The sequence below is a fragment of the Rhodnius prolixus genome, unplaced genomic scaffold, assembly GCF_049639745.1.
Source record: "Rhodnius prolixus isolate KJV_2025 unplaced genomic scaffold, Rpr scaffold_2, whole genome shotgun sequence".
In the NCBI taxonomy this organism is placed as follows: domain Eukaryota; kingdom Metazoa; phylum Arthropoda; class Insecta; order Hemiptera; family Reduviidae; genus Rhodnius; species Rhodnius prolixus.
The window spans coordinates 54094398-54119809 of record NW_027411592.1 but is presented as its reverse complement, the minus strand read 5'-3'; the positions used below and the strand labels follow the sequence as shown (position 1 = coordinate 54119809).

The following is a 25412-nucleotide window of genomic DNA, read 5'->3' as shown; positions in this document are numbered from 1 at the left end:
AAAACTGCTGAATTTAAAAAAACAATCACAGATGAAAATAAATAAAAAACTCATTAGATAATAAGTATTAAGTAAATTTATGCACATATATTGAGAGGGTAGTTGGACACGATTAATGCGCTTAAGTTGCACCGTAGTAGAGTGGGGGTTAGGTCCGAAGTGTTGGACTTTCAGTAAGTGTGTGAGTTGGGGCCACGAGGGACTGAGACTTGATTCTCTCACCTACGTTAGTCGGGTGAGGTGCGTTTCAAGTAAATAGTGTCTTTGGTCTTTCTAACCAACCAGTCCAGTTAGGGACTCTTCTTAGACAACACGAGACTGTTGGAGAAATAATTGGTTTAATAGTGCCGCCTGGGGACGCCACCTAATTGTAGTTAAATCAACCTATGTTGTTGTTACCGGATCACTTTTTGGTTTTGTTTTTTTAATTGTTTTAATTCAATGTGAGTGTGAGATAAGTGCGTGATTGTGTACAGTGATGATGATGGATGAAGAATCTCCAGCATCACCAATAGAGCTTGATTCAACACTCAAATCTTTTTTAGAGCAACAAGCTTCTGTTTTCCCACTTATTATTGGTCAGTCTAGATTTTAATATCTTTTATTTACAAATATTAACTTAAAATTAAGCACATTGTGTCCTACAAGAGATAAGAAGAGCATAACAGATTGAAATTCATAACAAATACGATTTCCAGAATGGCTAGATTAATATAATTAAATGTATTCCATTTCATGATTTAATTTATACTTATAAATAAGCTCTATTTTTCCAAACTTTTTCAGCAACTCTTTCGCTAGTTTTATACAACATTACCAGCAAAGAATTACAATCTAACTACTTGGATAGTTGAAAGATGAACTCATCAATTTATTCTTAATCACAGAAATCTTTGCCAGAATTATTAGATTAACATACCTGTAAATTTTATGTTAAACTTGTGTAACGGTTGAAAGCTGCAATTATTTCGTGTTCTAAGCGCTCAACTTTCAATAAAGCTGGTCCAGAAATGAGTTTTAACTTTTGCCGGTTACATTTTCATCTTATACACTTTGTTGAAAAGTTTGTAAAAATGAATCTTCATCCATTCATTGCAGTTATCATTTCAAGCAAGATTTGATTTAAAGCAAACGATATGATTTTATTGGGTAACTCTTCTGATGCTGCGCAGTTACGCAGAGGGAAGATATGGTGGGTCTTATTTCTGAAATAAACAAAAATTTTACAAATAGTTTTTACTAAATTTATAAGTAGTTCGAAACTGGAATAAAGAATATTATGAAATCTTCTGATATAAATTATAAGGGAGAAAATAAAAATTTTAATACATGTTTTTACCCTCCAGCGTGATTAGCGTTAAATTCTGAATAACCTTTTCTTGCCAGTTTAAATAATCCGAACTAAGACGGCAAACTTTTAACTTGGACGCTTTCTCTCAAAGATGGAATAATCATTTATATTTAATTTCCCTCCATCTAGAAATTCGTACCCAGTCACTTCATTTTCTTCTAAGTCGAAAATTGCCTTTTTCTCAGAATGGTGCCAAAGAAGTATTTCAAATAAAAGTCAAAGATCTTCATGAATAAAGAAAATTGCTGGAGCCTTTCACGTGAAAATAGAGGGAAAAAAAACTTTATTATTAGCTTTAATTAAGCGGCATTTCCAATTGTTTGATTGGGACCAAAATCTTATTATAGGGTCTTCTGATGGTGTCAAAACGAAAAGCAAGTAGTTTAAATTTGATAATTTTTCTACTTATGCATTAAGCTGAGCGACAGACGCATACCTTTTTATAAAAACACCCAAGAAAATAAGGTCGCTTAAGGCTAGAGTCACTTTACCTAAAATCAACCATGAAAGATGAAAGAATTTATAACGAGCTTAGCTCTCTTTTAAAAGTGTATCTCTCTGTTAAGGAGATAATAATAAGTACTACCAGAGTTTCAAGTTTCCGTCCATTAGGACATTAATGTAAAGTATAAAATATTTAGGACCCTCTAATAATAAGTACTGTAATTAAATGAAAATATCAGATATTATCAGGAATTAATAAAATGAGAATTAATATCGAACTACTTCAAACATGTATCAAAATCTCTGAAATAAGAATTGATTTACTCTATTATTATTTGCCTAAAGTTTTAAGTATTTAATATTGGTGCCTATAAATTGATTTACTTCCTTATCGCTTAAAAATTGTAATTAAATTAGGGCTGTGATATACAAAGCAATTGAAGAGATTAATTGCTTTCAATTACCGCACGAGAGATCTGAACAATATAAATAACAACGCTTCTCCAAGAAGTAGCATTTCTGAGCCGTTGGTCTCTAGTTCATGCTTTACAAGTAAAACTCTTTTTCCCACTTGTTAAGCAGCAAAATCTTCATTTTTCATATATTTTTTTAAAACCTTTTTTAACCTCCCTTACTATTAAGAGAAGTATTGGGATCGCGTCAAATTTTTTAAAATGAGTTTTCCACTTTCTTTTTGATATCTCTTGAGCTCAAAACAATTTTTTTTTAAAGAAAATGCGCGCATGCAGATCTATTTCTATTTTCTTTTTTCCTCATTTTTATTATCTGCAGCTGAAAGTATAGACTTTTTTAATTCTCTGGTTACTACTAGATGTACGTTTTAACGTTTGCACTTCCATGGATTCAGAAATATCGACAAAATCTAATTTTGCCAAAGTTTAGAAATATTTACAACTATTTTTTCATTTACTACTAAAACATTGAAATTAATTCTTAAATTATTGAATAATGTATTAGAAATATTAACCTATAATTACATTACCTGCTTTCCTTTTGTCTTTATTCATTATTTATCTACCAATATTTACACTGCTTTACAATTTTGTCACTGTATCCGCATCTGAAAATAGATTTTCAAATTTTTTATATATTTTATTAAAAATAAATAAATAAAGTAATCGTGTTAAAAAATTTCAATTAAAAATAGAAATTAATCTAAACAATATAGTTTCATGAAATTGCATTTTCAGTTGTGTGCAAGCACAATAGAAGAGGCATACTTATTTCAGAAGCACTTCATACTCGTATTTGTGGAATACCAGTTAGATAATACAGACTGTAGTTTAAAGTGTTCTCCGTCATATTTCTGATGTTTGCAAAATGTTTGCTGTGTTAAGCAAAAACCAAGTAAAATCAAGCATATTTTTTTTCCATCTGCCTAACGTCTTTTTTTTTTCAATAAAGTTAAGAGGTTTTCAGTTTGTTCAGAACTGGGGATCTCTCAGTTTTTAGAATTTAAAAAAAAAAAAGAAAAAAAAAGCCAAGTGTATGTTTTAAAAAGAAATGTGACCACTTATCTCTGGATGCTCATATTTGGTAGAAGGCCATGGATTTAGATGTAATCTGATCAGATTTAATGAGTTGTCAGTTACTAAACATAAACATGTTTAAGCAAGTCTGTTAAATTTCTGTCTGAAAACATCTTTTTCAAAATTTTTAATCTAAATGTTTTTTGGTTTATTTATCATCGACTTTAACACCTTCAAAGTAGAAAGTTCGTGGGTGGTGTCTTCAAAACATAAAATATTGCCATTTATCTCTTTGTATATAACCGAAAAAATAAATTAAATATAAACAGTTAAGAAACTGTGATTAGACCCGTATTGCTGGATAATTGAATGAATCCTTTGTATTTATCCGAAATAGTAGGCATATTATAGTTAATAATAAATTCTCTAAGGGATTAGTCAGTGATTAGCATGGTTGATTCTCACGCGGCAATCGTGGGCTCGTATCCAGCTGCTGGCCCTTAGATTTTCTCTTCCTAGAAGCACATTCCCTAAGACATATGTGGCCAAAAGTTTTTGCTTTAATTGGAAAGAAAACTTTTTTCTCGGGCCGAACGAAATATTAAAATTAAAAAATGTTAAATACTAAAACGATTCATTTAGTTAAATAACATTCTTTTGGAATTTGTTTATGAATAAATTTAAGTATTTTAGCAGAACAATTACAAAAAAAACAATTAATATGTGTTGAGGTGCTTTGCAACGCCAATTATTTTCTTAATAATATGGCTCTATTCTTGTAACGGCTATTCTTAAAATAGCCTCCAAATGTAATTTATTGCAATTTTATTTAGATTCATAAAAGAAAAACTTTGTTCGCAAATATAAGTTGAGCTGAAGATCACTAAATACTTCTTGGCAATTTAAATTTCCATATTTTCCATTATTCAATAACTTGTAAAAAAAAATTGCTTAAATATTCTTCCTCTACGCGATATTTCTCATGTAAATAATTCAATTAATTGTAAATAAATTATTAGCTAATTGAAAGATTAATCGCGGGCCGTATGTTGACCATGCCTGTTCTTACAGAAGATATCTCCATGTCTGGTGATAGAAAATACTGTCTTTAAAGAAAAAACACTGACCAGAGGCTGGCAATGCACTAAAAAAAAGCTCCGAGCGCCAATGGCCTAAGATGTTGATGCGCCTTTACTTCAAAAAAACTATAAAAAAAAATATATATTTCGTGATACGACAGGTTACGCTTTGCATGAAGTGATCGCTGTCCTCTTACAGTATCTATTACAGGCGTTCGTTTAAGTATTTTTAATGATTGAGAAGAAGAAAATCATCAGATCCCACAAATGTTGTACTGACATTAGATGCAGAATAACAAATTTTCCACCTATCATTATTTTGAATAGATATAAATATTCGTTATTTTCGGAGACTGATTCATCATTATTTCAATAGATGAAAAAATAATGCCAATTTCAGTCATGATGTTTATTTATTTATTTCTTATGCCGAGCATTTGTTTATTGTGTGATGACACTCAGTCTGTAAGTAGGCAAAACATAGGTTACACCAACTTAACAATAACCATGTAAAAATATCATATAGACAATAAGCCCTGAAGATGAACTAGTCCCTAGGTCGAAAGCTCGACAGCATAAATAAATATCTTGACTGAAATTGACAATATTCTTTTCTTCCTACTGAATTAATGAATAGATTAATAAAAACTATGAACTATTCTTACATGAGGTTGGTTGAGCATTATCTTATAGAACGATGGCACTAGCAAGGATTCTCAAGATAGGTCTTAAGATATGTTTGTTTATTAATATGACGTTTGGAGACATACCAACTTTACACAAAAAATTACAACTGAAATTGGCAATATTCTTTCTTCCCTCTGCAATATTATGTATCTGAGTTATGCTGACATTCATGTGCTTAATAGATTTCTTAACATAACTTTTTCCTCTTATTAAAAATAAAAATATTAATTTTATTTTTATTCTAAAATAGATTGAATAAATTTTATATTTCATGCAATCGATCCAAACTTGAATATGTTTTTAACATATAAAGTTATTGAATTAGTCTTCTTTTTTTTTTACAAGGAGTGTTTCTTTATTTATTTCAATGGCGGTAATGAAGCGACACAAAATATATATATCTTTAACAAAAACTTACAGTTTAAAATGTTAAGTATAAGGGTTGATTAAACGCCAAAAGGTACACAAATCAGCTAGTACCCAACATTTCATTGATATTATTTTAAGTAATTTTACTACATTAATTTTCATTAATATTTTTTTGAATTTATTAGATGTTTCACAGACCCTTATGCTGGCCATTTTAATCTACAAAATATTTGTTCAAGTAGAACACCATTTAACTTAGAATGACTGTAATAAGATAAATAAGATATGCATATTTTTATGACAGCTAACATAATTATTCCAGTATTTTACTATAAGTAAAATTAGAGGGACTACATTAAATTACAATTGAGAAATGAATAATTATTGTTGAATAATTTACTTGATATTACCTACGCGTTATTTGTGCTCACAAATACTTCGGAAAGACGAATTCTAGACTGAAATATTGTTGTAAATCCGTGATTCAAATTTAAATAGTAGCCGACTCTGCCTTTGTCTTTTTTTACTTTAACGTGCATGTACATACATACGATATATGTGACTATTCAGAATAAAGAGCATAATAAAGATAAATCAGAAGAATAATTTGGAATAAAGCTAAAATAAAGTACCTATTTAATTACGAAAATATAATATACATTTTATCATAATTATAACAAAAAAATAAAATATTATGAATGAACAAAGGGAAGGGATTAGCTATGCGGTTAGCATATTGGATTCCCACGTGGAGGTTCCGGGTTCGAATCCAGCTGCTGACCCTTAGATTTTCTCTTTCTAAGAGCTTCTTACAGCTCACTGTCCGGGTGATGGACAGAGTTGTCTGTAACGAGAGAACACTGTCCGGAGGCCGGCAGTGCACTGAAAAAAGCTCCGGGCGCCAATAACCTTGATGTTGACGCGACTTAAATCATAAAAGAAAAGAAAAAGAAAATGAATGAACTGGCCAGCATAAGGGTCTGTGAAACATCTAATAAATTCAAAAAAATATTAATGAAAATTAATGTAGTAAAATTACTTAAAATAATATCAATGAAATGTTGGGTACTAGCTGATTTGTGTACCTTTTGGCGTTTAATCAACCCTTATACTTAACATTTTAAACTGTAAGTTTTTGTTAAAGAGATTTTTGTACCTTTTGGATAGATTTTCTTTTTTGTATGTTTTGCAAAGTTACATATCTGCTTTTCAGATTTTATTAAAATTGGGAATAATAAATTTAATTTTATCATTATAACCTGAAAAGGTGTTAAGTCGGAGTTACTACCACTGGACAGATCTTTTTAAAGAATGATTATATTTGCGGTCCCCAAACCATCCTCAATAACAATTTTTTTGAGAAAGCGTTTTGAATAAAATAGGAAGGTAATTTGTACGTAAATAGCAAAATTAAACTGCGATTTCAGTACTTCCCTTTAAGAGGAGTAAGAAAAATAAACTGCGATTACAGTACTTCTCCCTAAAAGGCAAAGAGGCAAAGATTTTGAATCGAACTACAATTCATTGATGAAAATCGGTTCACTCATTGAAAATTTTAACGATTGCAATACTTCCTCTTAGTAGGTGTAAGAGCATGATGGCACTTCACAGCCACGTAGAGGAGCTTTAACCACTTCTTCTTACTAAATTTTATCAAAATCGGACTAACCGTTATTAAAACTGTCCGGTAGGACAGTTGTATAAGGGTTGACCATCAAAAACTGCACGAAAAAGTGTAACGTTGAAAAACACCCAACTTTGACAATTTTTTTCTCTTTTTCTATAAAAGATAAAATTCCCAAATTTTCTTTAAATCTAACTCCAAACCATCCTTTATAACTGTAATTTTTTTGCAACCACCCAGATCTAATAGGTTTCGAGAAAAAAGTTGCTGAAAATGAGCAAAAACGGCTTTTTCAAAAATTGTTGTTGTTCTTGTTCTTGTTCTTCTTCTTCTTCTTCTTGTTGTTGTTACCTTTTTTGTAAACAACGTAGCGCCTAAACGCGCAAACCGATTTTCATGAATGAGGTGTCGTTCGATTCGGAATTTTATGTAGATGTGCCTTTTGGGGGTCTCGGCCCTGTACATCGAATGGGAGAGGAGTTAGCCCCCTTTATGTAAGGCCCCCTCCAAAATTATTATTACTAATTACTCTGTAAATCTTGGCCCGATTTTGATAAAATTTGGTAGGATGATAGGGTTAGGGCTCCCCTACCTAACAATAAAGCGACGATCTGCTCTTACACTTGTTAAGGGGAAGTATAGCAATCGTTTCAAATTATCGACACGTGAACCGATTTTCATGAATGAAGTGTCATTCGAATCGAAATTTTGTACAGATTTGTACTTTAAAAGTCTCGACGCTATGCCTCATAAGGAGGGGAGTTCGCCCCACCCAAATAAGGCCCTTTCTAAAACTATTATTACCAATATTTCTACAAAGCTTAGTCCGATTTTGATAAAATTTAGCACGAAGAAGTGATTAAAGCTCCTCTATGTGGCTGTGAAGTGCTATCATGCTCTTACACCTACTAAGAGGAAGTACTGCAATCGTTAAAATTATCAATGAGTGAACCGATTTACATCAATGAATTGTCGTTCGATTCAAAATCTTTGCCTTTTAGGGAGAAGTACTGTAATCGCAGTTTATTTTTCTTGCTCCTCTTAAAAGGAAGTACTGAAATCGCAGTTTAATTTTGCTATTTACGTACAAATACCTTCCTATTTTATTCAAAACGCTTTCTCAAAAAAATGGTTATTGAGGATGGTTTGGGGACCGCAACTATAATCATTCTTTAAAAAGATCTCTCCAGTGGTAGTTACGGTTCCGATTTAACACCTTATCAGGTTATAATGATAGAATAGCTTATTCCAAATTTTAAAAAATCTGTAAAGCAGACGTAACTTTGCAAATAGACAAAAAGGAAAATCTATCCAAAAGGTACAAAAATCTCCTTAACAAAAACTTACAGTTTTAAAAGTTAAGTATAAGGGTTGATTAAACGCCAAAAGGTACACAAATCAGCAGTTCCCAACATTTCATTAATACTTCATTGATATAATTTAAGTAATTTTACTGCATTAACTTTTCCTTCACATTTTTTAGAATTTATTAGATGTCACAGACCCTTATGCTGGCCAGTTCATTCATAATATTTTTTTATTATAATTATGATAAAATGAGTGATGAATTATTCTGAGTAGTCACATATACATGCATGTTAAAGTAGAAAAAAACAAAGTTAGAGTCGGCCACTTTTTAAATTTCAATCACGGAGGATTCAAAACAATATTTCAGTCTTAAATTCGTCTTACCGAAATATTCGTGAGCACAAATAACATACATTTAATAACAAGTAGATTATTCAACAATATTTACTCATTTCTCAATTGTAATTTAATTTAGTCCCCCTAATTTTACTTATGGTAAAATACTGGAATAATTAGCTGTCCTAAAAATATGCATATCTTTATTTTCTTTATTTTATATTACATATATATAACATTGTGGGAAGAACACCTAGATTGAGAATGTAATTGAAGAAAACTATATTATTTGCGATAAAGCCAGATTATTTATTACTTATTATTACAAACGTTTGACTACAACATAAAATAACAATTACTTTAATCAAAGAATGAACTTAAACCAATGATTTTTATTTAAAAATAAAAATAAATGCATAAAATCATTGATGTAAAAAAAGTTTATGAATTTTTTAGCCTCTTATTTTTTTTATATTTTTTATAACGTTTTCTTTTTCACCTGTGATTAATAGTTTGATTATTATAGATAAATAGATATTACAGTCAATCTAAGTTAAATGGTGTGCTACTTGAGTAAATATTTTGTAGACGAAAATGGCCAGCATAAGGGTCTGTGACATCTAATAAATTCTAAAAAATGTGAAGGAAAAGTTAATGCAGTAAAATTACTTAAATTATATCAATGAAGTATTAATGAAATGTTGGGAACTGCTGATTTGTGTACCTTTTGGCGTTTAATCAACCCTTATACTTAACTTTTAAAACTGTAAGTTTTTGTTAAGGAGTAGAAATATTGGTAATAATAGTTTTAGAAAGGGCCTTACTTGGGTGGGGCAAACTCCCCTCCTTATGAGGCACAGCGTCGAGACTTTTAAAGTGCAAATCTGTACAAAATTTCGATTCGAATGACACTTTATTCATGAAAATCGGTTTACGTTTCGATAATTTGAAACGATTGCTATACTTCCCCTTAACAAGTGTAAGAGCAGATCGTCGCTTTAATGTTAGGTAGGGGAGCCCAAACCCTGTCATCCTACCAAATTTTATCAAAATCGGGCTAAGATTTACAGAGTAATTAATGATAATAATTTTGGAGGGGGCCTTACATAAAAGGGGCTAACTCCTCTCCCATTCCATGTACAGCGTCGCGACCCCCAAAAGGCACATCTACATAAAATTCCGAATCGAATGACATCTCATTCATGAAAATCGGTTCACGCGTTTAGGCGCTACGTTGTTTACAAAAAAGGTAACAACAACAAGAAGAACAAGAAGAACAAGAACAAGAACATTTTTTGAAAATGCCGTTTTAGCTCATTTTGAGCATCTTTTTTCTCAATATCTATCAAATCTAGCTTGTTGCAAAAAAATTACAGTCATAAAGGAGGATTTGCCCTATATTTTAAAGAAAATTTGGGAATTTTATCTTTTATAGAAAAAGAGAAAAAAATTGTCAAAGTTGGGTGTTTTTAAACCTAACGCTTTTTCGTGCAGTTTTTGATGATCAACCCTTATACAACTGTCCTACCGGACAGTTTTAATTAAACAGCTAGCTCGCTGACATTTGAATAAATTGGTTTTATTAAAAAAAAAAGGAGTAAAACTCTAAAGCTTTGGATATTTTTATTTTATTCATTTAATTATTTTGTTAATTGAAGTGGTTCTTTAGTTTTTTCTTTTCTGTTAATAAATAATAAAAAAACGAGTTTATTAGTGAAAATGTTATTATCAATGTTAAAAAAGTTAACATTTCCTAAAATAAATTTATATTTTTCTTTTTTAAACTGGGTAAAAATGGACATCCTCAAAATCTATTATGCCCTGTTATTAGTGCTTGACGAAACCCTATAAACCCCCTCCCTCCTGTACAACTATCTAAGAATTCTCAGAATCTAAGAGGTTCTTAGGTATATTCTCTCCACCAATACCTGGTGACTTCTCTCACATGTCTAAATCTTCCTTGGACAATGGCATGACAGCTAAGAGATGTATTGAGTTTCCTACATTACGCTACAAACTCTACAGGTGCCATTATTTCCCAGGCTCAGTGTATCCCCGATATACTCGTATCGTATATATATGTTATATATCATATATATATATTCTAATATATAATTCTAATATACAGGGTGTTCATTTTAAGACGGCTCAAATGCATTTCATGCTTAAACGGTTGTTCTGAGCGAAAAATGGTAGAGGAAAAATTTGTTACCCGTCACCTCTAGTTTCAGAATATGTGACTTGATTTTAGATTCCTGCCCGCAAACGCGGCTGACGCGCGACCAAAAGTGAGCGTTCGCAGTTGACCCTCATTTTCATATACACAGTTTTAAAGAGTATAAAAAGTAATGAAAGAAACCGGAAACCGCAATTCGATATTTTCAAAATTAAAGGTGCTAGGCCACTTCAAAATCTGGTATTTTTAATAATATTTCAATTTTTTTTACTTGTTATCAAAGAGAAAGAAGAGCACGCGATAGGTCATTTTTATGTATTTTTTCATCCCCTTTCTACTAAAAATATTGCCAAGGCAGTAAAGCAAGTATTTTTATGAATATCGGGAAATAAGTCGTTTTCCGAGTGATTTTTCTAAGAAAAATCAAATGTTAAGAGCTTTAGATGTTCTCAAACATACCCAAAATGGCTAAAAACGATATAGTTGTATCGTTTGCTGAATTCGTAGATTGTTTAGCCGTTACGAGTTCCTAATGAGATAATTCTGTGTTTCCAAAGATGAACACCAGGAAGCGATCGACCGCATCCCTCACATTGTCCTGGAAAAAAAATAAAATAAAACTTACAGATCTACACAAAGAAATTGGAGCTGTCTACCATTTAGTCATGTGGGTCTGAATTTGAGTCATGCTGATACACACCAATTTAATAACTCATAATTCTATGGAAATCGAAAATTCTAGAAAACATCGAGAAGGTATGTATACCAATGGCGGTTGAAAAGAGTATGAGACAGTTGACTCGGCAAGCTTACTCGGAAGTAAATAGTCAATGCATTTTTATATCCAGAAATAAATATGCGACTGAGATTGGCCACTACTCCTCAACCTTAGAAACGAGATGCAATCAAAGCTGCAATGAATAGCCCATGTCTCTGCTCAAAATAAAAGTCAATTTCATCTGTCGCAAAGAAATGGTTTTTTTTAAAGTGGCAAATATGATTTTTCTTGAGTAAATAGAAGTAAAAAGAACAAAACAATGTTTTACACTGATCTTCTGGAAAAACTGAATGACAAAAATAAATCGTAAGAAGAATTTTTAATTAAAAAAATGGTTTTGTTCTTGTCGGCTTTTAACAACCTTGGGTCATATGCTGAACCCCGACAAGTTAGATCGCCAGTACTCTCTATCCTCCCAATCTTCCTCAGATAGGCCTCTTGCTGCCATCGCCTCCTCCACTCCCTGCAACCAACTCTTTCTTGGACGGCCTCTTCTCCGTCTCCGAGCTTCTTTGGCCATCTCTCTGGCCCAAATTCTTCTGAGATGGCCGTACCACTGCAGCTGTTTGGTCTCAATGGTGTGCACTATGCTATTACCCACATTAACGATGTCTCGTATAGACGAGTTTGTCACCCGCTGAATCCTCAAAAAGCGACAATTTCTCAAAAAAAAAAAAAAAAAATCCATTTCTAAAGCTTGCGCTTCTCTCGTTCCAACCACCCACACTTCCGGACCATAAAGGGTTACTCCTTCAAGGAAGGAAGCGGAAAATCCTTTTTTTGGTCTCTAATGAAACACTTGGACACCCACAACACGGGGTTCATCATGCCAATCACTTTCATCCCTTTTTGTATTTCTTTTCATTTATATAGCTTTCAAGCGTCTCCTTTCCATTGATATAAACTCCTAAATACTTAAAGAGAGTATCCCGACCAAGGGACCAATTTACTAAAGGAAGAGAAATTGTAGGAATATTTATTTAAAAAAATAAATAAATAATTATCTATCGTTAGAACAATTCATTTAACCTCAAAGGTGCTTTGATTATGGGAAACATGGGATATTAGAAGTAAAATTGTTATAATATTTGCTCGATTCAAACTATGACTTCCATCTAATTCTCAATGTAAAGAAATTTATGAGAAAAGTTTTTAGTCAAATGAAAAGTGATAGCAGCAATAGTTGGGAATTTTACGCTTCTACACTTACACAGTTAAATGATGGAATCTATCAGCGATGAAACAATTTAGGGCAACAGTGCATTGAACTGAAGGGTGACTTCGTTAAAAATAAATTCCATTTTGGAGAGAGAGAGCAAAAAAATACAGTCCTCCCTATAAGGCCTGAGCTGGACATCTCACGTGGGAGTCCGAAGCACTGAACGTCATCTAGTTTCCTCCTCTTCTTCTTTATCAGAATGATCAGATATCAAATAATTATCCAAAGTGCACATTTATTTTTAATAGAATAACCACAGGGGGAACAAACTAAGCGGTAATTTCAATGTTAGATAAGTAAGTGGCCAAGCATTCTGGTCTCATTCACTAACTGACGTCAGAACGATTTCTTCTGGTCTTTTTTAAGGGTAAATATGATGTCACTTTCCTTCAATTTTGTTATAATATTAATATTTTATTTTCTAATGGGAATTTTTTAAATGTTATTGCTCTTGTGAACTCTTTAAAAGACTGGATGAACATTAGAAGAATTCAAGGATATCCGAGCGCACTACACTCTGGCATTTATTTAAATCAAAATTCCGTGATTTTTTTTTTATTGTAAAAATAAATTGCTTTAAAAACTAAAATTCCTTCGTGATTTTAATAAAAAATAGCATCCTTGAAGTTTTTTGATTTTTTTGTTTGTTCAAATTTTATTAGAGGTCAAAACTAAAATAATTATATTTTTATTATCTAGGGCAAGTTTTAATATTTTAAAATATTGATTTATATTTCAATCTAGTTCTATAGCGTCCATCTTCTTAAAACAAATGATAAGTTTTAGTCCCTTTAATTGCTACTGGTTGAAGGAACAGTTACATTTGTTCTGGTTAACTCAAAAACGACCTCAATAATTTACATGAAACTTGGCATTCTAATTGCTTTCCTGTAGATCTAAAACTTTTATTCGATTAAGGGGACTTTGGTGTGAAGAGGGGATTAGATGAAGGCTACTACTTCGAGAAGAAAAGTGAATAGTCTTCCCTAAAAGTAGCACTTTAATACAATGTATATTATTAAGGAGGTTCTAGTATTATTAATTTGTAAATTTAAAGAAGTACCACTTTACTGATTGGGATTTCCATTTAACTCTGAATTTTACAAATCTTTGCTACTTTAGAAATTTCGATTGTTTGAACTAGTATATTGTGAAAATTAAATGCATTAAAGGTATTTATAACTTTAACCTTCTTGCCTATTGTAAGGAACGTTCGAGAAGTCAGGTAATGTTGTTGGTAAAAAATGTCCTATTTTTACAACAGGCTAAGTTCATGACCTTAAATTCTCTAAATGGACGCTACAGGCAGATTACTACGTGATAAAAGTGAAACTTTTGGTTTACAAAAAATTTAGATTAATCTAAAATTACCTCCTTCCTACTTTAATATCTGGCCATAAAATAGAGTGTAATCTTCGGCAAGGAAATTAATAGTGGATCCTCAATCAACTCAAAATATTGGAGATGGGGGGAATGTAAAGCAATAGCAGAAAAAGATACAGGTGGATTAATAGGATTCTCTAGTTCTTTGATGAGTGTAGAGAAGATAGTTACGATAAAGTAGTTTGATTATTTATCACAATTTTTACAATTTGATTTATTTGTTAGCATGAAAATTTTCGATATCGAGTAGGTAACAGCCTTTTGAGGACCTTTTTTTTGTGTTCGAAAATGTGATTCTTAGATCATAGATATCTCTTTTGATCGCTCTCCTGTTATCACTCTAGCTCAAAAACTAAATTTCGTAAGAAGTTCAATCTTTATACTTCGTTTATCTCTCAATCAGAAGTTTCTACTTTAGCAACTAAATACACTTTTATGAGATTCACTCATAACTAATCGTCTTTTAAAAATAACATATAAGAGGGTCGTTTGAAAAGTCCGTGCAAAAATAAAAACTACTTAATTTTTTGGGGTAAACCTTTTTTATTTTTCAACATAGTCTCCTTTTAGGCTTATACACTTCGTCCAACGCTGCTCTAGTTTGTTGATCCCTTCCGAATAATAGGATTTGTCCAAGTCTGAAAAATAGCCATTCGTTTCTGCAATCACCTCCTCGTTTGAATAAAATCTTTTTCCCGCCAGCCATATTGGGGAACAAATAGTAGTCCGAGGGAGCCAAGTCTGGAGAATAGGGGGGATGTGAAACGAGTTGGAACCCTATTTCCATTAATTTTGCGACCACAACTGCTGAGGTGTGAGCTGGTGCGTTGTCGTGATGGAAAAGGACTTTATTGTGAGCCAATCGTGGGCGTTTTTCTTGCAGCTCGGTTTTCAAACGGTCCAATAACGATGAATAATATGCACTGTAATAGTTTTACCCTTTTCCAGATAGTCGATGAGGATTATTCCTTGCGAATCCCAAAAGACAGTCGCCATAATCTTTCCGGCCGAAGGAACGGTCTTCGCCTTTTTTGGCGCAGATTCCCCCCTTGGTAACCCATTGTTTAGATTGTTCTTTGGTCTCAGGAGTGTAGTGATGTATCCATGTTTCATCCACAGTGACGAAACGACGCTTAAAGTCCTGCGGATTCTTCTGGAACAGCTGCAAACCGTCCTTGCAACACTTCACACGATTTCGTTTTTGGTCAAGCGTGAGCAATCGCGGCACCCATCTTGCGGATAGCTTTGTCATGTCCAAATGTTGATGCAAAATATTATGTACCCGTTCATTCGAGATGCCCACAGCACTAGCAATCTCACGCACCTTCACTCTTCTGTCATCCATCACCATATCATGGATTTTATCAATGATTTCTGGTGTAGTAACCTCAACAGGGCGTCCAGAACGTTCAGCGTCACTTGTGCCCATATGGCCACTCCGAAAATTTTGAAACCACTTATAAACTGTTCTAATCGAAGGTGCAGAGTCACCATAATGTTTATCAAGCTTCTCTTTAGTCTCCTGAGGCGTTTTGCCTTTCATAAAGTAGTGTTTAATCAACACACGAAATTCTTTTTCGTCCATTTTTTGAAAATCACTCGATTCAAACGAATGCCAAACACAAAGAAATAGACCGATCTGGCTGAAACTTGGTGTGTGTTCTTCCAAGAGATGCTACTAACTAAACATAACCTCGATACGCGCCAGTAGAGCTATCTCTCTGACTTTGCACAGACTTTTCAAACGACCCTCGTACATCTACAACACATGATTAAATACATATCCAGTGTACATCACTCTACTAACTTCTGCCAAACATTTTCATGAAGGGCACCCGAAAACAAGAATAACAATATTAATATTCTCCGGTCATTGCTGAAAAATGAAAATCCCTGTTATTTAAGCTATGGCGAATTTTCAATTAAATATACTATATATTTATATGGTACGAAAATTACAACACAGAAACATAGAATTCGCCAAAATTTAAAGTTGTACACATTCTAAATAAAATGGTTTAATAAAAAATATCCAACTTAAATTGAAGCAATAGATTTGTTAAATAGAAAAAACTGGTTAGCTTTAGTTAACTATTTTCGTGATAGTTGGTATTACAGATTGTTGCTTATTAACGAATTTAATTCTGACTCCAAAAATAAGACTTTTAACATATAATTAGCAAATAACAGTGTTCTGTTCTTTTATTTTTTTTAATTTAAATATATATATTTAAATACAAATGTTTCCGACAACTGGCCTCTCACGGACGATTCCGTCTCATCATCGTGATAGTGTCCGTGTAAAATAGTGAAGCACTTTTGTAAAATAATTTGTATAAAAACATCTATTTTATAGTAAGGAAATTTTCATTCATTTCTTTAGTTTTGGTAAAAAAAAATTCAATTCTCAAGAAGAGATTGGTTACTCCAATTAACATTCATCAAGATAATGTTTAAACATTTTAAATATTGGAACAGCGTAGTTCCTTTGAAGTTGCAAATTCCTTTATATCGATCGATGATAAAAAAAAAACGTCAACCACTGCTAAGTAAATTTTAGATGCAGAATGTGATGGTAGTAATGAAGAATATAATAAGAGGAGAGAAAGAGAGGGAGTGAGAAGATTGAGAATTCACGCAGATTTATCGATCGTTAAACAAACAGCAAATTCCTTGACTTTCCCGTAACCAAGTAGTTGCGAAGCGTTCTAATGTTACAACCACAGATTCTTTCTAACCAAACCCGACAGCTAATATTTCCAATCCTTTGAAGCAAGTTTGAGTAATATTTCATATAACATACACAAGCATTAATTTTATTTAACTTTTCAAAAAGATCTAGTGTGCTCACTCAATCTTCTTCTCAAACCAAACTGTTGAAAAATTGTAAAATTTTCTTAGTAAAGCGGCACTTACCTCAATCTATATTCTTCAAACTGGTAATTTATTGAACTTAAATTAATAAAATACACGTAATTAGGTTGTACATAACAATTGAATGAAGCTTAATCCATATCTATTTTCCACAACTGCCTTTAGTAGACTTTTTCTGGAAAAAAATGTTTTAATTTAAATAAAAGTTACAAATGAAGTGATGAGCATAATGTTTAAATAGATTCGTTAAAGCAGTTTATGAAAAAATGTAAAAAAACCTATCTATAAAAGTGAGAAAAATGTGAAAAACTGGAAAAATCTATTTATAAAAGTGAGGCGCCAAGATAACCGAGTGGTTAGAGGCATGTCCATTTTAGCTTTCCTCATTCTTTTCCTACGATACAATGTAGCATAGAATAAGTCGCTTTCTTAAAAGATATGTCGTTGTTTACAATATTCTTGCAATTCAACCGTAAAATTAACTGTTAGATTACCCATAATCGCATACAAGATGACATTCCTCTGTATTAGTTTAAAAGTGATAATTAAATTTTGTAATGTTATTCCGGACTATTTCAAATCAATAAACTGCCAAATTAATGGCTAAAAAGCCCTGAAAAATGTTAAATTTCCAATGTTTAGATATATCACACTTACTGTTCCCATAAAGATGGGCAATTAGTGTTTTAAATTACATTAAATATATGTCATTTATCCTAGACGGCATACGCGAGATACGTAGGTACTTTTCTGTACCCGCTTCTTCCAACATTTCCGTGTCTATTGGTGGTGTCCGTGAAGAGGTGGCCGATGTGGTGTGGTCTTCAGGGAAGAAAGTCGTCTCAGGTATTCAGCTGGGCGATTCAGACACAATGTCAATGATAGGGCATTTGTTCCGATGGACGCCTTTTCCACCGAAAATCCTGGGAGTCTTTAGACTGGAGTGTTACTTTGGACTAGTTTGACACCTATTTACTATTATTAGCCTTTGTTGGTCAAGGAATTTGCATAGCACACCCTAGTAGTAATAGAATCTGATGGGTGCAGAATACTATGCCAACTTAACAGCCATGTCTATTTATAGGGCAATATAGACTGTGAAAACATCTTCAAGGAAGTCCAAAGGTGTGTGGGTTAAGCTTATAGTAGAGTAAGACTGAAGGAAAGATAAGGACTCCCATTCCAACGCTTTCTGATTGCGTTATAATCGCTAGTTTCTGCGAAATGTTTTTTGCTATCAGAACTACAATGTATCAGGCCCATAAAAGCCTCCATAACTTAATTAATAAAAAAAAAAAAATCACATGTCAATTTTGGGAAAACAGAAAAAAAGTGTAAATTTTATTCATTAAAGGTTTGTTTTTCAGTTTAACGTTCATTATATACGTACATTTAATAATCGATAAACTGATACCTAATATTTAGAATAAAATAAAATGGAAAATCAAAACTGAAATTTCTTCTATTTTACTTTGAATTTTCTGTGTAGGATAAAAGCATACTTCACGCACACCTATTTCTTAAATGAAGAAGAAAAAATACATCAGTGTTTTGAACTTTTTTAATTAATCCACATATAATTTTTCGGCTTTAGACCATTTAAAAGTAGCCACTTCTGGAGGATTGTTTTGAATTAGTAATTTTGTTATTTTATTTATTTGATGCGGTTTTGCGACTGGATTTCCTCGTAGATCGAATACTTCAAGACCAGAGTTCACCAGAGCCAAAATGTAGGTATTACCAATATCTTCAATGCCACAGTTACGTAGTTCAACGGATTTTAAACAGAAGTCACTTACCATAGTATCTACAAGAATATTTAGTCCTGCAGATCGTATTGGATTGCAATTTAAACACAGATATTGTAAACCAGTATTGGATGGATCCTTGACAGTATTGGTGTTCTGTTCTCTGATGGCACTCGCTATGTAATGGACACCTTTTTTGCTAATATTATTGTCTGTTAGATCGATATGTGATATGAATGGGCTCAAGCGTTTGAAAATTGCTTTACACCCATAATCACCAATTTGACAATGTCGAATACTAATCTTTTTTAGATATCTGAAAATAAAATGGTCGCGCGCTTATTATTGCTTTCATTTACCCCGATGTACATTTCTTTCAAAAAGGGAATCTCAAAAAATGACTTTAGAAGTGTTACGACCGGGCATATTTTCCATTTTGAGTTTTACTGGAATTATGCGTTTTACTGTCCCCTGTATTCGACAAATTAATTTTCACAGATCTGTCTTTTTCCCAAAACTTTCTCTATAAACGTGTGTATGCGATCAGTACATCTCAAAAATGGAAACGTTAAAACTGGATATTTCAAATCCGTGTGAGCTCCATGGAACCCAGTTTTTGAAAAAAATCAGCCTTGAAGAAGTGCTTGATGACTTTACTTACTGAATTGTTATTTCAGTTTTTTGTTTCCTCAAAAACAGCCCAATAATTTTTCTTAAAACTTAGAAAACTCAATTTACTGGTAAGTTTCTAAAGATTATATAACATATTAATGAATATGTGGCTAGTTTGTTTTATAAGTTTAAAAGAAAATTGTTAAAGCCGTTTTCGTGAAAATCTCATGAAAGTGAAAACAAATTCTTTCAAGTGATATTTCTAGTTGACGGAATTTCATCGCTAACTTACTTGGATTGGTTTGACACGATCGCATTACTCACTCTTATCGAAGTAATAAAAATTAAGTGTAACAATAGTATAATAAAATAACAATAATTGGTAATTATACCTAGCACGATGAAATTTTAGCAATGATACCCTTAATGTTATTGGTAAATTTTGTAAGAACAGTTCTTTCAGGGTTCTTTTTATACGATAACCAATAACAGAACAAATTTCTTCTAGTAAATTGGAAGTCATTATGACTTCGCTTGTCTCCTGTCCAGCTTCTTTCAACGTATTTACATCCATGTTTAGTATACTACTATTTTTCTCACAACCCAATAATAATTTTTCGAGTTTTTTATTTTTTATTATTTCCAATATATTACGTATGTCGTCTAATGTTGCCTGATCTAAATTCATAAACTTTATCTCATCATCGGTAATTATATCATCTAATCGTAAATGGACTGGTATTTCTTCTGCAGAAAAAGATATTCCTGGATTCTTTGATGGTTGTTTTATCACATCTTCTGTCATGATCTTCTTTTTAATGAAATAATATTTATTAAAATTACCAACAGAGTGAAAAATATTTTAAATATTTAAGATTACTGAATAAAAAATAATATATTTTTTAAACTAAATTCCAATCATATGGACTTTTAATTATTCAAATGAAAGTTTATATATCTATTATAGAGATTCCAAATTTCATTTTTTAAATTCATAATTCTAAAACATACTTTAAATCTCTTAAAGGAGAATCCGGGACAAAGAAGTGGCGTATTAAAATGAACTGAAAGAAATGCCATGCCAAGTTAACTCTCCGGCAGGATTCCTGTCCTGTATTCTTCAACAACAATCCTCTTCCTTGCACAGATCTGGTGCGTTACCTTGGGCTCTTCACAGACAAACGACTCACTTGGAACCCACATACAAAATAAGAGAAAGGCAAGCAATAACGTGCGAAACTTCTTCACTACTAGGACGACATTCCAAATTGCGCCCATAGAACTGAAACGATTGATATATAATACTATCCTCAAACTATGTGGACATACCAGCTAGAGCTGTGGGGATCAGCCAAACCTACAGACATTTCAATCAAAACTACTACGAAAAATTGTTAAATGCTCCTTTCTACTAGATAAACCTTGCCTTTCACAACGATCTCATCATCCCATTCGTACAACAGCTCGCCAAGACGAAATATCCACAATACATTGCTCTCTCTATTGCTGTCTCTCGCTTCTACTGTTATTTCCGACAACCTAGCATGCCGATTGAATCGCCAGTGGCCCCGAGACTTTCTTGAGGACAGAAGATGATCTTGTAAAGAGTGCTACCTCTAGGTAGTTTCTCTCTTTCTATTCACGTACCATCTACGTCTTCATCAGGTTTACTTATTGTGCATATTTTTAGACAGATTGTAAATTGCTAAATAAATTTAAAAAATACAAATAAAAACTTTAAATCTTACTAACATTGTTCAGATTATGAAGCTGCATCTTCGTACCAAAATAAAGGAACTATTCACATCAGACCACAGAATGACCTAAAACATTATTTACATTAAAGTTATGATTCAATACGTTTACAATATTATTAGTAGACAATAAATGTAAGAAATTTTTCTGAAAAAAGAGTTAATGAAAGCACGTGAGAGTATTAAAACTTCATTTATTTTAGTTTTTTTTTTAACTTGAGGCGCGATATCATGTATGGGGGTAGGCGTCTTTCCAGAGCCTTTCACTTCACTATTAGAGTTAAAAACTCTGTTAATGTTTTCTCGAGTCCATCCAAGGACTGTGAGCTATATATATAGAAACCTCTAGGAAGAACAATCTAAGCCAGCTGGACCCAATCCAGTTCTTCCAGTCCTTTTGTAATTCAGTGCACTAATTTACTCGACGCATTCCATAGCTTTGCTTGTCTTACTTAGAAGATCGTATTGAACTCATGGCATTAAAATAAGAATTTTTCCACAAAAAAACAAATATTTTCTTCCTCTAAGTGAGTAACACTTGTCCTAAGTCCTGTGTGGTCCGGTTAGATGTTGTTATTGTTAGGCTGGAGAGTCTCAGAGCCTGAAGTAGTTGTTAATTACTTTATTCTACGGTTATATAAGTTATTGAAATAATTAGAACGACCAAAACAAATCAATGGAAAAACACAAAACGACGTTTGCCCAAAAAACAAAATATGACGCACACAAGTTTGGATCGTAAGTATTCTAAAAGGTAATCGCTTTATTTATGTAAATTATTTGTAAACAAATTCTCCACTGTTTTTGCAACCTCCCTTTGCAATCAATATAATGAATTACTTGTTTGTAAATATATAACATTTTCATTAATTTCTTCTTCTTTTTCTTTTTATTTTCTTGAGCGGAATTTTCTATAGTGTCATTCAAGGACTTGAATTGACGCCGGAAAGATAATGCCGCCTCAATGGCGCCCTTGAATTATCGTATTTTTTTGCGTTTTTCAATAGTGGAAATGAATAATAAACAAGAATAGTCACCCCCTGCATTACTTAAGCGCGCTATATTTATAGTTCGTTCAATAAAATGACTGAATGACACAAATTAATAGAAGTTCAACTTCAGTTGTAATAATCTAGTTCAATTGTCCTAACACTTCATTCTAAAGCGAACTGTTTTGTATAAAAACCTGAGATGAATCACTCGCACGACTATCTCTTACTTCACTTTACACTCATTAAAAGAAAACTTTCAACGGAATTTTAGCAAGCTAATAAATTTTAACAAAATATAAAATTCACACAGACAAAAGTATTATTCAAACGGACCATAAATGGTCCCTATCCCATTCAGACAAAATTTAAGTATAATACAAGTACTAACCTCATGCCGCATTAACTTAAACTTGCTCCTTAAAGTCTCTTCTAAACTCTCTATTAAATCGGTTTTTTAACATCCTTCATCTCTTTACATAAAAAAAATACCCTCAGGTAGTCATCTAAATAATGGGCCACAGATTCTTTTAATACTTTAATCCCGCATTTTAGACACTTCGCCTGTCCAAGTACATCATGTTCTATTGGTGACTAGCTGAAAAGAAATAAAAAATGTATTGATTAAAAACGGCTAAAATATATATTGGTTTCTTATCTAATAGTATTCCATGTTAACCTATCAACTTCTATGTATTTACTGGATTGACAACAAATAGCACTTTGAGCTCCACTTCTAGAATATATCATAGAAATGGAAAATCGCAGTATTTGACATTACACTCGGGAAATTGGTACCACCAGATGACTTGATAATTTGTTTTCATCAAATTCTGTCAACGGGAAGTACATACTTACATTACAAAATACATTTTTTAGTATGCTGAAGTTTATACTAAAACGATCCCGATTTTCTTCAAACTATGTATATATTCATGTTACACTTACATAAATCCATGACTATTATTTGAAACATATTCTGTATTCTAGGAAAACCGATTAAGGGTAATTTTGGGGAAGGGAGTGATTACTCTTTACTCTAATGTGTCATTTCGTCGTTATGTACAATCCTTTCACTTAAATGTTATTAAATAAATAAATAAACATTTTACTTAAAAATCTAAAAAAAAAAAAATTCTAAATAGATACTTTAAATGGAACAAATATTAAACTATAAAAAAACTTTATATTTTATTTTGTTGTAAGAAACTAGACCCATTTCTTAGCAAAGGCTTCCTTCCAGTTTCCTCTATAATTTTTTATCTTGTGCCGTCCTTCTCCAGTCGGTGCCACCCACTGACTTCAGTTCATCTACCCATCTTAAAAAGAACTGCCTTCCTGTTTTATTTTTATTAACCAGCGGTGTCCAGCTTGTCATTCTTGTTGCCCATCTATCATCAATCTGGTTTAATGTTCCACACAGTTCGATTGCAAATACTTCTTTTATTCTGTCATCTAGTTCCATCATTTTCCGTATCTTTATTTCTTATTTTTTACCTTCGTTTTAAGTTAAGAATACTCATTTTTAATGGCCTTATATATATAGTAACTTAAAAGCGATGTACATTCTTCGTATATACTAATTAAGAGTATTAAATAAATACATTATCAACATTGATTTTTTTTTATTGTCCCCTTGTTTGAGATTTCCTATAAAATTGCTCGGATAAACACAGGATTACACTGCCTTTTAAAATGTAATTTCACTGTATCGTCTCGGTTTACATTTGAAGTAATTGTATGAGTTAAAATCTCGATTTAAGGAGTTAATCGTCTGAGAGTTTCACATCAAGTGGTTTTTTTTCTATTACTTTCATTTGTCAAGCACTGATGATGAATGCTCCGGATGGACTTCTAATTAAGAGGCCACCCTTTTTTTTTTTTTTTGAAAGAAAGAATCTAAATATAATATTAACATTCTAAAAGAAACACTAACAACAGTTACTCACTTTCTACATTCTTCACCTTTACGCAAAGATGATAATCTTAAAAATATCTTCTCTTGATGAATGGTTGATGAAACTATTCTAAAGTGATTTTATCTAACCTTAATTCCTTCTAAAAGAGCGCTGGTAGAACAAAAGATGAAGACATCACATAAATCTGAGCTGTAGAACTCCAACTAGATATGGGGAGGAACTACTACTACTACTACTACTACATTGGGGGATGATATAACTAACCCATCTGAACCAGTTTCTTATTTTATACTACACGTAATAAATTGTTTAGCGAATTGCTCTGTGTCAAAGTTATTATTATTTTCTTCTTCTAGTTTAACATTGTTAACAAGAATTGATTATTCTAAATTTTATTAAATGTTCTAAATCATCATCATGGATTCTTGTATAATATAAATTAAATAAACTCAAGTATCAAAAATTCTAAAATACAGTTTATTTAGTTTGAATCTGAATATTTCACAGCGATTTTTTTTTGGTTTTTTTGTGATATTGGGAAAGCGAATTAACCTCGCTCTACTTCAATTAATTTTTTCCCCCTCATTTATTTGTATAAACTTTTTTTTGTACATTAATATTTTTTTTTTTATCTTCGCCATGTTGTACGATAATTATAAATTTATAATCTTGAGTTTCCATTATGGTTGACATTCTCAATATAAAATCTCAACTCGTTTTTTATTCTCAATACAATCTTTTACGCACACTTCTTTAAATATGATTACCTTGAGGTATATTATTTCTTTTTTATGTATTTCTTATGCTGTATTACTTTCCTTTCTCTTTCAAAAAGGTTTTTTGTGGCCGTCAATAAATAAATTAGTACATAAAACTACAGCGCTGATTGATCACCAAAGCGCCAATAAATAAATAAGAAAAATATAAACATAATAAATAAAAAAAACTGGTGATAAAATGCACGTGACATTCTTTCATTACAATTCTTAACTTTCAATAAATTTTCTTAGATTTGTAAATATTATATTAGTGGTTTTCAAATTTATATAGATTCAAACAATAGAATGGTAACTAATGAAAGTGATATACGTACATGTGTAGCGAAAATCCATGTTTAAAGAAAATCATCACAAAGTTGTGAAAATTAGAGCCATCTTTGTAGGGTTGCATCTTTGGTTAGTTGATTTTGGCCTGAAAAATTATTGTTGGTTACTAAACATTTATTTGAATATTTTTTAATTTTCCTACATATCGACATAAATATGTGTGACC

General features: G+C 32.0%; 2 protein-coding genes across 4 annotated transcripts in view; one reads left to right on the top strand and one right to left on the bottom strand.

Moving 5' to 3' along the window:
- The window catches only part of LOC141448541 (centrosomal protein of 78 kDa-like), a 37998-nt gene that overhangs the window by 9132 nt on the left and 3454 nt on the right, over nucleotides 1–25412 (bottom strand). The window contains exons 2-10 of one of the 3 annotated variants that reach the window (XM_074116944.1): nucleotides 25234–25331; nucleotides 22613–22819; nucleotides 21231–21301; nucleotides 19871–20289; nucleotides 18918–19182; nucleotides 17161–17293; nucleotides 11324–11462; nucleotides 2799–2876; nucleotides 920–1205 (exon numbers count right to left, since the gene is read on the bottom strand). In XM_074116944.1, coding sequence (XP_073973045.1) covers nucleotides 17261–17293; nucleotides 18918–19182; nucleotides 19871–20289; nucleotides 21231–21254 — 741 coding nt within the window. In that variant the 5' untranslated portion in view covers nucleotides 21255–21301; nucleotides 22613–22819; nucleotides 25234–25331 and the 3' untranslated portion in view covers nucleotides 920–1205; nucleotides 2799–2876; nucleotides 11324–11462; nucleotides 17161–17260. Of the gene's footprint in view, nucleotides 1–919; nucleotides 1206–2798; nucleotides 2877–11323; nucleotides 11463–17160; nucleotides 17294–18664; nucleotides 19183–19870; nucleotides 20290–21230; nucleotides 21302–22612; nucleotides 22820–25233; nucleotides 25332–25412 lie in introns of those variants that run through there. The other 2 variants (XM_074116945.1, XM_074116942.1) reach the window with 2 other exon arrangements.
- Pdp1 (PAR bZIP family member Pdp1) overlaps nucleotides 208–25412 on the top strand; it is a 242996-nt gene continuing 217791 nt past the window's right edge. The window contains exon 1 of the mRNA XM_074116941.1: nucleotides 208–578. Within this exon, the coding sequence (XP_073973042.1) occupies nucleotides 479–578 (100 nt within the window). The 5' untranslated portion in view covers nucleotides 208–478. The remainder of the gene's footprint in view (nucleotides 579–25412) is intronic.